Raw genomic sequence first — 12,414 nt, forward strand, 5'->3', positions numbered from 1 at the left:
TTTTTTTTTTTTTTTTTTTACAATATAAGAAATTAAAAATATATGCATAATCCATACAATTCCTACATCTTGATGCCTTTTGAGCCTGGAAACTTGAAACTTGTTTTTAGAGTTCTAATATTTCATATAAACATTCTTATAACAAGTAAAAGCTATACAGGTCAAGCTCAATGATCTACAATATTTACAGAATATATACAGAAAAATGACAATACATTATAGCCTAACAGACTTTAGTTAATAACTCAATCTAACAAAGAACTTTCTACTAAGATTAAATGCACATTAACATAACTACCACTAATTTATACATTGTCATTTACTTAATGTGGTCATTTCTTTGTTTTTTAAATTAAACATGTTGAATTTGAAATACGCTGTTTAATGTTTATTTAAACAAATATTTAAATAAAACATTCTTTCTTATTCAGAAAATTATAATTATATTAAGACGAAATTGTGCATTATAAAGGAAATAATTTTTTTATGGATTTTAAAAGGTGCCGAATTGTAAGAATTAATATCTCATTTACAGACAGAAAATGAAACGCGAGCCATAGAACGTGAAGCGGTCGTGCGCGCTCACGTTTGCACGCAGCCGACGCGAACGCGTACGTTTGACCTTGTTTTTGTTGTTGTTTGACTGGAGCGCGGCTGCGCGAGTCGCTGTACGTTGTTGGATGACGCGTTTTGTCAGGAGAGCAACGGACGGACAGCGAGAGAGAAGATAGGTGAAAAGTGAGCTCGGTGCAGGGGAGGGGCAGCAGAGCAGTACCCTTGCAGCTCTTCCACACAGACGGAAAGCAAACAAGTTTGCCCTAAAAACGACCCAAATCAAATGGATCGGTGATCGGCCACTGCAACGGAATCGGACGGTTATTCGATTCAGCCTCGTCCGACTCGACTCGGCTGGATTCGATTAGTCGCACCGCATCACCAGCCCAGAGGCCTCCGAAACAACCCCATCGCCATTATATGATCCACTTCCCAGCGTCGCTGCTGCCCTCCATGTGGGTGAGGGACCTGTGCGTGTCGGGCTATGGCGAGAAAAACAGTTAGCAGGAAAAGGAAAGCAGAGGAGCCCAAGGAACAACAGGTAAAAACATACATCTCTTATACCTAACAAAAACACAATGGAGCCATATGCTAACCCCTCGTTTTATATGAAATAACACCAATAAATCATAGGAAACAGAAACACAAGCTCGAATTGTGACAGTTTATAAACAAGAAAATATTGCAGTCTAATGTTAGCACCTGTCTTCTGGCTAAAGGCTAACTGTGAGGTTGTTAACTTAGTTGTTGACATTGATCTGGCGTTGGTAAGCTGGTTTATTAATGAGCATTCATTTATCAGTTGTCTTGAACATTAAGGTTATGTGTCTTGTCTATGTGTTAATCCTGCACTAGATTACAGGATACTGTTTCTCCAGCAAGATTATTAGTTGGTTAGTAGTCCTGCACGACTGAGATTTGCTACAGTTCTCCATTATTTTTCATTTTCAAGATGAAAAATATTGATGGCACAATGCAGCGTTTGCAGCTCAATGATTCTCGATAAGAGACAAAACATGTCATGCATTCGTTCTGAACAATATTCATATATGATCACTGTAATGTTCAAATTTTCTTTTTCCATTTTCTCCTAGTGATATAACATTGTCATTGTAAAAACCACCTTTCCTCAGACTTATATAATTTATAAAAATTAAATGTATTTTAAACAAAAGAATAGACATATAAATATGTAGCCTTTGAGCAAACATTTCTATGTCCTAACACAAGGAAGAGGTTCATTTTAGTTACCTCAACAGCTTTGTCAAAACTGTCAGATATTTATGAAAACATTTGTAAAATCATCAGGCAATATCAAGCACAGTCTTCATCCTAAAGGCCCTCTTTCTATATTAGATGGTATTTATGTCAGTATTTATAATGAATATCTGATACAATACTGCATCTGTTGGTATTGACCCAATACTGAGTCATGAATCAGAGCGATATCTTATTATGGCCTTGTAGGGGGAGCAGATGTGTTAAATAGGATACACAGAACAGGATAGAGTTCTCATATGGGGGAAGGTGGTCTTCAGTGCAACACACTACTTGTGAGACCACTTGCTGTCCTTATTAGGTGTTTTTGAAGGTTTATCTTACTGTGTTTATTTAAATTTCTCGGGTAACACTACATTGACTTATTAAACCTTATATTCTTATTATAAAATATAAACAATTATTAAATTATTTAGAAATGAAATTATAAATTAGGAAATCATTTACAATTACATTATCATAAAAAATGTATTATGTGTTTGTTATTCTCAAATGCTGTATTGCAATCTTCAGTCTTCATAAACATCATGTAGTGCATTTATGAAGCCTATTAAAAGAAAATGTTTCATTCTTTAATGCTTTCTGATATCACAGTTTAATATGCAGAGACAACCATTTGCAGATTTATTCTGCAAGCTTGGCATAAGCTTGTGGTGGAAGTGTAGTTTGTCAAATATATTTTTTTGTAGTTTATTTTTGTATAGTTTGTTATTGCGGATCCTTCCCACAACTTAGACACTCTTGAACATTTTTTTTCTTTGTGTGGGAAGGTGGTTGTGTATTGATGAAGATCCTGTTGTGACCTACTTGGGCGTTAGGATCTGGGTCAGTCAGATGTCTACTGGCCTGAAGGGGGATAGAAGAGCTTTACTGGAGTAGAGATACATCAGTGTTTATGGCTAGATTGGCACATGAAGAAGTGTATTACTCATCTTGCTCTGGACAGATGATGTAATTTCAGCAAGAGTTGTTTATGTGGGTGATGATGTCTTGATTATAAGCATGATGATGGCAGTGCTGTTTAGCTAGAATAAGCATTAAAATGAATGAGTCTCAGTCTTGCACACACAGATTGTTGGCCCACGGGAGCTGATTTAAACTGGTTTTACTCGACCCTGTCATGGATATATTTGATTTGTCGATGCTAGCTGGGGAGCACAGGATCGCTTTGTCTGCCAGCTGGTGTTAGCATCAGATGAATGCCCTCACTTTTGTTGTTTGGCAGTTTTGGGGTAATTTTTTTGTTTGATTGTATAGAGGGTTGTTAGCAGAGTGAGGTGATGAATTTGTAGTGCCACCAGGTGTTTTTCTTCTAATGCAAGCTGTATTTAAAAGCTGCAAAAGTGCCTACACAGTGCTGGATTGCAAGGAAGCCACATAAAACCAGATGTCCTCTGAGATTGTTCTCATAATTTAGGGATTCTGTTAGTGTTGGGTGATATGCTCCATAGTCATATCTTCCTATCGTCAGCCTATGAGATTGCCGATACACTATATTATCATGCTTATTTACTTAATTATTTACTTACTTAGTTTCAGAGTGAACCAACTCCAGGGATTGCTTTCATAAACTCAGCGGAATCATGTGTGATCGGTTATAATGTGCAACACTGTAAGAATGCATAAAAAGTAGTGGTCAACCGATATATCAGCCGATATTTGGAATTTTTTTAAATATCTGCATCGGCCGATAAGTCTTTCCATAGCCGATGTTTTTCAAAACTGATTGACACCATATCATTGCATTTATGCTTCCTCTTTAAGACAACAAGCCACTCAAATGTGAAGCCAGCACCTGACAGACCAATCATCATTCACTTTCTAACATGATGCTATGTTGTGTTACATACAATAACATTCCAGAAACAAACAAAAACTTACCCAAACACACCAGAACCGCAGTCCAGACAAACATTAGCAGGAGACACAGATGTGATATATTTTAATTTAAACAAAAATGAAATCGTGTTTACCTCACAAACAATAAAAAAATCCCACGACTGGCTCTTCCTCAGATATGCATGTTGTTCTTAGGTACTTTAAAACAAGATGCTGTTTTCTGGTGGACTCAAAAGCCGGTGCACTCCTGAATTATATCTGTGTCTATACGAGAACTCTATTAAGTAATAATAATACGTTTGAATTCCTTTATATGTTTATTCAGGCATACGTGATGAAAACGTGATGTTTAGCCCCTGGAATACAAATTTTACTGGGGAACCCCTCGAAACATGATTGGGCTAGTTTTGGGCTTGTTTTAGGCTTGTTTTGAGTAGAATTGGCCGGGTTTTGTTGCGAAAACCTGGCAACCCTTCTCAATTGTTTAATTTTTTTTAAATTTAGGTTTTAACAAATATTTATGCATAATAAATGTTCATTTAGTTTCACCAATTTTCTGCATGTCTTTCATTTACTGTAATTACATGTAATAAATTGGCCTCATATCGGCCAGTCGGCCAAATTGATTTCTCAATATTGGCATCGGCCATAAAAAATTCCATATCGGTTGAACACTAATAAAAAGAAATATAATGGAACAAATATGCTCTAATATTAATTAGATAATAATACTAGCCTGATGATAATAATAATAATCTGGATATCTTCAAAGGCATCAGCTGTAGGCTCTATCTCTGAATATCGTCAATACAGGATACTATCGTCTATCAGCACAACTGTAGTTTCTGTTTGAAAATGTAATATAATCAGAACGAGTGCAGTTCACTAACAAAGAATATTTTTGTGAAGTAAAATTAGGGTTTAAGTGAACATATTCTTAATCAAGGTTTTATAAAAACTATTAATGTAATGTTCACTTAAAGATATTCTTTTAAACACTAATGATTTAATAATAATTTTCCAAATTAATATCCATTTTCATATTGCACATTTTAATGTTGTGATGCTGTAATTTATTTGTAGCATATAAAATGATTGATTTTAAGTTTTTAGTGTTTTTTTTTTTAATCATTTAGAGAAAGAATAAACATTTTTACTCAAAGTACATTAATGGACATTTGAAAAATTTCTTCTGAAAAATTATTAGACTTTTAATCAAATATCAGTTTAAAAGATTGTATATGACTTTTAATTGTTTGTAAAGCTAATATTGTTAAATTGCTGTATGCAATTAATTGAAGTATAGTTATTATCCATGTATATAGCCTTTGATGCTTATATGGCCAAAAATGAATGGATGGATAGGATAGATAGATAGATAGATAGATAGATAGATAGATAGATATATTTGTTGCAGTTATTTTCATTTCTTTAAAATGACATGCATTGATTAATCATGTATGATTTATGAAAGTACATTTGTTTCATTTAGATTTTTTTACACGCTCGACTCACTCCTTTTTGTCCTTCTAACAGTTTGACTGGTGTCAGTCTGCCATTAAGCGTGCCCGCGTGTCCAGCTCAGCGCGTCATGCCCAGCACTGGTGGCAGAGCCGGCAGTCAGTGGTGTGTTCTGTGAGAGGAAGGGAGTTCCGCCCACAACAGCAGCATGAGTGGAGCTTTCAGCGGAGTCTGCGCGGATTCGCTGCCGGACGCATCCCAGGAATCCTCAGAGAGAGAGAGTTCTCCCTCGGCCGCCTCAACAAGGTGTTCGCTTCCCAATGGCTCAACCAAAGGCAGGTGGTGTGCGGGACCAAATGCAATACGGTGAGATTTCTGATTGATACTTTAGTATGTAATGTTTTTAATGCTGTATTTATGATCTGCAACATATTACTGGTCTTTCCTCCCATTTAATTCTTGAGATCTTTGAAAGTTTACCATTGATTTTGATGGTAAATTGGGAAATAGAATATGAGAATACTTTATCTAAAAAAAAAAAAAATAATTACCAAAAATATATTAAAACATCAAAACAAATAAAATCAAATATAAAAAAAATTAACAGAAATAAAATGAAATATTTAAAAAACCTAAACATTGTATTTCGACTTTAAAACTAAGTTATGATGTCAGGTCTGTTTAGCAGGAACAAGCTTTAAATCAAATCTCAATTTTCATTTTCATTTAGATTTACTTGATGTACTAAAATAAGAAACTAAAACTGAAAAATAAATAAATAAATATATATATATATATATATATATATATATATATATATATATATATATATTCATAAAAATATTAATAAAAACTATAATAGTATCTCAGTGATACTAACATACTAGTACACAAAACATTTTCAGTAAACGTAAACGAGGAATATTCCATGTTAAATAAGCTGTTGACAGGTACTGTATATTATAATGTCAACTCATGCATTTATGCTGTTAATAAAGTTTAACTTGCTTTTGATATTCCTTTAAAGGTATTTATTATGTCTTAGTGTCAGTCCTCTCTTCTAAATTATGCATTTTCCATATAAAGAAGGAGAATGGCGACTGTCAAGCTCCAAAATTACATTAAAGTACCACAAAAAAAAGTTGTCTGAACGTATTCTATATGTTCTAAAGCTATTTGTCATTTATTATGTCTTAGTGTCAGTCCTCTCTTAGATGACTTTACTAATCCTGTTTTTCTTTGCTTTCTTAGCTATTTGTGGTGGACGTCCTCTCGGGACAGATAACAAGGATACCCATGCTGAAAGACAGAGAGGGCAGGGGGGAGGTTTCCCAGGGTTTGAGTGGAGGTGGAGGCCATTTCCCCTTCCACAGTCCAGGATCAGTCGGAGGCCTAGATGTCCAGCAGGGGTGTGGCATCCACGCCATTGAGCTGAACCCCTCTCGTACTTTGTTGGCCACTGGAGGAGACAACCCCAACAGCCTGGCAGTGTACAGACTTCCCACGCTTGACCCTGTCTGTGTCGGGGATGTGAGTCCGGCCTTTGCTCTAGTTGCGCGAGAAGTGTAAATGTCAAACAGTTTAGTGGCTTCAGCCTTTGGCTCCAAAGAGCTCAAGTGCTCTTAGTGGCTAGCTTTGGCTAATATATTAAAAAAAAAAACTCTGTTGTGCACGGATAAAGTATTTCTCAAGACTCAAATTGATTCTGTATGTCTAACAGGATGGTCACAATGACTGGATATTCTCCATTGCATGGATCAGTGATACCATGGCAGTCTCCGGTAAGAAGCTTGTAGATCCTGTTTTGAGCAAACACTTTACACTGTGTTTTAACACATTAAGTGCTAGTGTGCATTTCAAGAAACCTGTCAAGAATTTCTAGTGTTATATTTCACCCCAAGAGCAAAGGGAGAACAGAAATAGAAAGTATGTTTTGCATAACAAAAATGGGGCCCAGTTTAGGAACATTAAGAATTATTGACATCATCTTCGTTAGTTTAGCACATCCCTGCCTCCATTTCTCAATAAAGTAATTTTGTTACATAATTTTTTATACATATAAAGATAAATAGAATATATATACTGTGTGTGTTTGTGTGGAGATATATATCTATATTACAGTAAAGAGAATTACATTTTGTATTATATATTTTTTTCTTTTCATTGTCATGGACATTTCTCAGTGCAAAAATTATTTCTAATCAGCTGTGACAGTCAGCAGAATTGCCGAAAGTCACTTGGATCCAGTGTTTTTTTTGTTTTTTTTTTAATCATGAAATCTCATTGATTCAAACATCTGCTGCACAAAGCTGCATACTAATAATATTGCCTGTGATTTGCTTCTTGCATAAGCAGTTGCTTTTTGCCTAAGATTTTTGTAATTTCCCACAGCTTTTTACTTTCATTGAGGACAAACGATGCTTTAAATTTGCTGTGTCATGCCGAATATGTTATCACATCATCCTGTAAAATAACTTGTGTCTGCATTTCACAGCATTCTGCAGACAAATATTGTACAATGGCTGCTATAATAATTGACAAGTTGTCCCAGGCAACCAATGTCCTCGTTTCTTATATCAACTTCATATATAAGAATACTGTTTTTACACAACATTTCATGTCCATTCAATTATTTTTAAGCATCTGCATAGTAAGAAGCATAATGTACAGTTAGTTAGTTATTATTGCAAATCTGTTTAATGCTATATGACTACCCTATCAGGGTGTAATTTGTCGTTAATTATAGATTCATTTTACATTATCTCTAATGTGTTGTACACAATCAGATGTTATTCATGGTGTACAGATTCTACTGTTTCACTAAAGGAGAATGAATCTTTTATTTACCGGAGCAGGCTCTCGTGACGGTTCCATGGGTCTGTGGGAGATATCAGAGGAGGTGCTGACTCAGGCCGAGAAGCATCAGAATGTGGAAGGTGTTCCTTGTTACTCCCACATCTCTCACCGCGCTCTCAAGGACATCCCGAAAGAGTACACCCACCCCTACAACTGCAAAGTGCGCGCACTGGCCTTCAACAACAGCCATAAGGTCAGGGGCTGTCCTTGACTCATGTGACTGAAAATTGATTGCTTTGTGCGTTATTCAAGCTCACCGTTTCTCCGATTTCACTTTTGTCTCTTTAATACATACATTAGGAGTTGGGTGCTGTTTCTTTAGATGGATATTTCCATCTGTGGAAGGCAGAAGACAACCTGTGCAAGGTACATTTACAACTATCAGCATTTTTTCAGATTTTTACAGATTTTTACAATAGTCTAAATGGGTGTTTTTCCCCATTTAATTTGATTTTCAGGAGCTTTCTACCAAACTCCCTTACTGTAAGGAGAATGTGTGTCTGGCATATGGGCTGGACTGGTCTGTTTATGCAGTCGGTTCTCAGGCACACGTTTCCTTCCTTGACCCCCGGCAGTCATCTCAGAACATCAAATCTGTGAGCTCCAGGGAGCGTGGCAGTGGTATGCCCCCCCCCACTCCTCCAAATACAGTTAAAAAGTTAAAATTTGCAAAACAAACTGATGTTCAGTTTCTCTCTTAGGTATTCGCTCTGTGAGCTTTTATGAACACATAGTGACGGTAGGCACTGGCCAAGGCTCCCTGCTCTTCTACGATATCAGGGCCCAGCGTTTTCTGGATGGCCCATCCAGCTCACCCGGCGGGTACCGGAATCGCACTGCAGAGGGCATCCTGAAACTCTCTACAGGAAGAGGATGGCTGGTAAGATTGTTCATTTTGACCCTTTTTTTGACTCAGGTTCTCTGTCTTGCATGCTGAAGTTTTACATATTGATAAGACATTGAGCTATATATGTATGTTATATTTGACTTGGTGCTGAAGAAACATTTAAAGGGTCCTATTATGCTTTTTCACTTTTTGAATTGTAGTCAGTGTGGAGTGTATGTTTGGGCATTAAAAAAGATCTACAAAGTTACAAATCTTAAAGTCAACTCCAAAAGGAGATATTTCGTTTTTAAAAAATCCCTTTTCAAGAACTACAACGAATGGTTTGTTTGGACTACAGCATTGTTTTCCGGGGTATTGTGATGTCACAAAGCAGCCCATTAAAATATTTCCTGCCTATGGAAATTCAGATGGTTGGGGGGTTAGGGAGGGGCGAAGTCATGGTTAGAATGCTTGGTTGAGTGCATCAGACTACAGGACTGATCCAATAAACAGTTAGTGCATCAGAGAAAACGAAGAAGAAGAAGAGCTGCTGTAGCATCAAGTTTTCGACACGCCGAAGAAACGCTGTTTTTTTTCCCCATAAATTGCTGTTCAATACAGGACTGATGTAATCTGCAGAATTTACACTTCAATTATGAGTATAACAGTTTCACTGCAATTATAATGTTGGAATTAAAGAACAATAAACATAATACATATTACCGTTGCACTTAACTGTACATAGTAAATGCACTTATTTTAAAGCGGTTGTTGACATCGTATCTAAAACGTGATTTAGCCAAAAAAACATCAACAATAACGTTACCATTCTAATATGTCTTGCAAAGGTTCTGCACGATCCTCTTGTTCAATATTCTCGGGGTCTTCCTTTTTTTTATAAAGAAACTTGCTCAGTTGATTTACATGTAATATTGTTATTTTTTTCTTTTGCTGTACATACCCCCTACCTGAATTTTGCCATGAAATCTTTGGACAGGCTTTTGAATTAATTAGTCTATATATAAGCTCCTTTACAAAGTGCTTACTCTTGCAGTCGGTTGCCTGCAGCATCAGTCTCTGCTTACCATATGGAAGTTCAGTAAGCAGAAATGCTGTCTGCTGCATTAATCAAGAGTCCACACAGAAGTATAACTACTATTTGATTGGCTTAATTGACCCACTTAGGTTGCTGCCCTTTTGTTACAACTTTGAAGAATTTAACTGTAAGAGATAGCGTACAGTCAGCCTGGTCATTATCACAAACTGAACAATAGCTCTGTACATTGGGGTTTGAATTTTTCTGTCCAAGGCTTTTTTTATTATAATGACTGTACATTATCCTGGCTATTACACATTATATACATATTATAAACTACTGTTCAAACTTTTGGGGTCAGTAAGATTTAAAAAATTAAAAAAGGATGTATTAATTTTTTCAAAAGTGACAGTAAAGTTTTCCATTTTAAATAAATGCTGTTCTTTTGAACTTTCTATTGAATGAATCCTGTAAAAATACATTTATTACATTTTCTGCAAAAACAGTACGCAGGACAACTGTTTTCAACATTGATAATTAGAAATGTTTCCACCAATTCAGCATATAAGAATGATTTCTAAAGGATCGTGTGACACTGAAGACTAAAGTAATGATGCTGAAAATTCAGCTTTGCATCACAGGAATAAATTCTAGTTAAAATATTTTAAATTTGAAAAGGTTATTTTAAATTGCTGTAATATTTCACAATATTACTGTTTTTAATGTATTTTTGTAAATAGTGTGCATAAGAGGCTTTCAAAAACTTTTAAACTGTAGTGCATGTATATTTCGATTGAGGCTGAAATGAGTGTAAAAAATCCCTATCAGTCAGGTTCTCTATTTGCATTTCTCCCACAGAATCACGATGAAACGTGGAGAAGCTACTTTTCTGACGTTCGCTCCTTCCCGAACGCCGTATACACGCACTGCTACGACGACTCCGGCACCAAACTCTTTGTGGCCGGTGGGCCCTTGTGTTCTGGTCTACATGGAAACTATGCCGGCCTCTGGAGCTAGCCTCCGTCATCCCTCCATTTCGCTCTCACGTACCATGTGCTTACAGGCCATCTTCCGTTTTTCTTCCCATTCATCTTCACTTCCGGTTTAGCTTCTATCTAAGATTTTCCTCTATTTCTCAAAGGACTCAGGAGCATAGATGTGATACTCAACTGTTCTTGTGCTCGTTCTTATGTCTGTCGATTTTCTGTTGTACTCCTGAATTCACATCTGTTTTTTGTGTGTGTGGGGAAAAAACAGCAAAGAAAAAGGAGATGTGACCGACATTGATGCCTGATATCCTGGAGGAGTTCATTCATTCGAGTCCGGAAAGGATGAAGGAGGTTTTTTCCTCTGTCTGAACCTTTGAGAACTGTGGAATAGTGTAAAAATATATGAAAATATGTAACAGTCTATCTGTGCATTACATTTATATATTTTTTTTTTTATTTGCAGTTTTTGCCTTTTTTGTTTTCTTGCTTTTCTTTTTTTTTTTTTTTAACACATGCCATGTTGAGTTTGTTTTGCTGTGTGTTTTTCAAAGACCTGCTGATCAGCTTCTTTTCTTGGCTCACAGTGGACTGATATGACATTGTAGATCCTGAAAAAGCTGAGAATGGGCATTTAAAGATGAAATGAACAGACAGCCTGACCTGTAACCTCACTCTGGACATTGGGGACTGACAAGACTGCAGTTATATGAAGAGCACAGAGTAAACATGGACATCAGATAGCGGTCAATGAAGACTCACCCGCTGTTTTTCCTTTTGCCTTTATGTTTTCCAGAATAATGGCAGGGAGAGACAGTTGTAAGAAATCACAGATACAGATGTTCTGTTTGGGGTATCTTGGAGAATGCCTCTCTTTATTGCTGATTCTGTACTAACACGCATACACTCACATCAAGATTGAAATTTTCCCTCTGTGACATTTAGACGTCTTATTTATTTTGTATTGTTGCCGTCACTAGCACTCATGAAGTTCAGGTACAATCATATTTGTTAGGATTTTTGCTTCTCATCATCTTCTCTGCTTAAAGGCAGGGCATTGTTGTGTGACATTGTTGCCTTTTCAGAGTCTTTCTGTGAAAGACTTGCAGATTGAATTTGTTTAGGCTTTTTCTTTTACTTTTTTTACACATGATAATCTTCATGGAATTGTCACAAAATTGCTAATACAGTGAACATAGTAACAGGCATATATTAAGCAGAAATTACCATCACTTTTAAAATGTATTTTATATATATAAATGTATATGTATACATATTTGGAATTTAATAGAGGGGGAATACAATTTATGTAAATGTCAGAGGATATATGTGCATGTGTGAGTCAACTAATCTGTCATTATTTTGGTGGTGCCCTTTTTTATACTCACTTCCTGAATGTTTTTACAGATTATAAGTGTGAAGATATTGCACAATATGAAAACAAAACAAAAGCAAAACAACACGAGACATTCTTCAAAAAGAAAATGAATAAAAGTTTATTGATGTATTTTTCTTCCATTCTGGCTTTGCATCCTGATTTTCTTTATACTCAATTGACTTTTAAAGTTTTTCATTTG

The 12,414-nt window shown here is 36.0% G+C and overlaps 1 protein-coding gene across 1 annotated transcript; it reads left to right on the top strand.

The window, feature by feature from the left end:
• The first annotated feature begins 606 nt into the window (after positions 1-606).
• Positions 607-12,355, top strand: LOC109045215 (DDB1- and CUL4-associated factor 12). Its single transcript, XM_019063061.2, has 9 exons — positions 607-1,096; positions 5,209-5,499; positions 6,385-6,663; positions 6,854-6,914; positions 7,989-8,182; positions 8,290-8,355; positions 8,448-8,610; positions 8,691-8,869; positions 10,710-12,355. The coding sequence occupies exons 1-9, from the start codon at positions 1,040-1,042 to the stop codon at positions 10,866-10,868; spliced, it is 1,449 nt and encodes a 482-aa protein (XP_018918606.1). The 5' UTR covers positions 607-1,039; the 3' UTR covers positions 10,869-12,355.
• The last annotated feature ends 59 nt before the right edge of the window (positions 12,356-12,414 follow it).

Source organism: Cyprinus carpio, chromosome A21, assembly GCF_018340385.1.
Source record: "Cyprinus carpio isolate SPL01 chromosome A21, ASM1834038v1, whole genome shotgun sequence".
NCBI classification, from domain to species: domain Eukaryota; kingdom Metazoa; phylum Chordata; class Actinopteri; order Cypriniformes; family Cyprinidae; genus Cyprinus; species Cyprinus carpio.

What these genes read in the sequence shown, in the direction of transcription:
- LOC109045215 (XM_019063061.2), top strand. Translation starts at nt 1,040, where the DNA reads ATGGCGAGAAAAACAGTTAGCAGGAAAAGGAAAGCAGAGGAGCCCAAG. An exon ending in TGATACCATGGCAGTCTCCG is followed by an intron (nt 6,915 to 7,988) that starts GTAAGAAGCTTG and finishes TTACCGGAGCAG; the next exon opens with GCTCTCGTGACGGTTCCATG. An exon ending in CCTTCAACAACAGCCATAAG is followed by an intron (nt 8,183 to 8,289) that starts GTCAGGGGCTGT and finishes TACATACATTAG; the next exon opens with GAGTTGGGTGCTGTTTCTTT.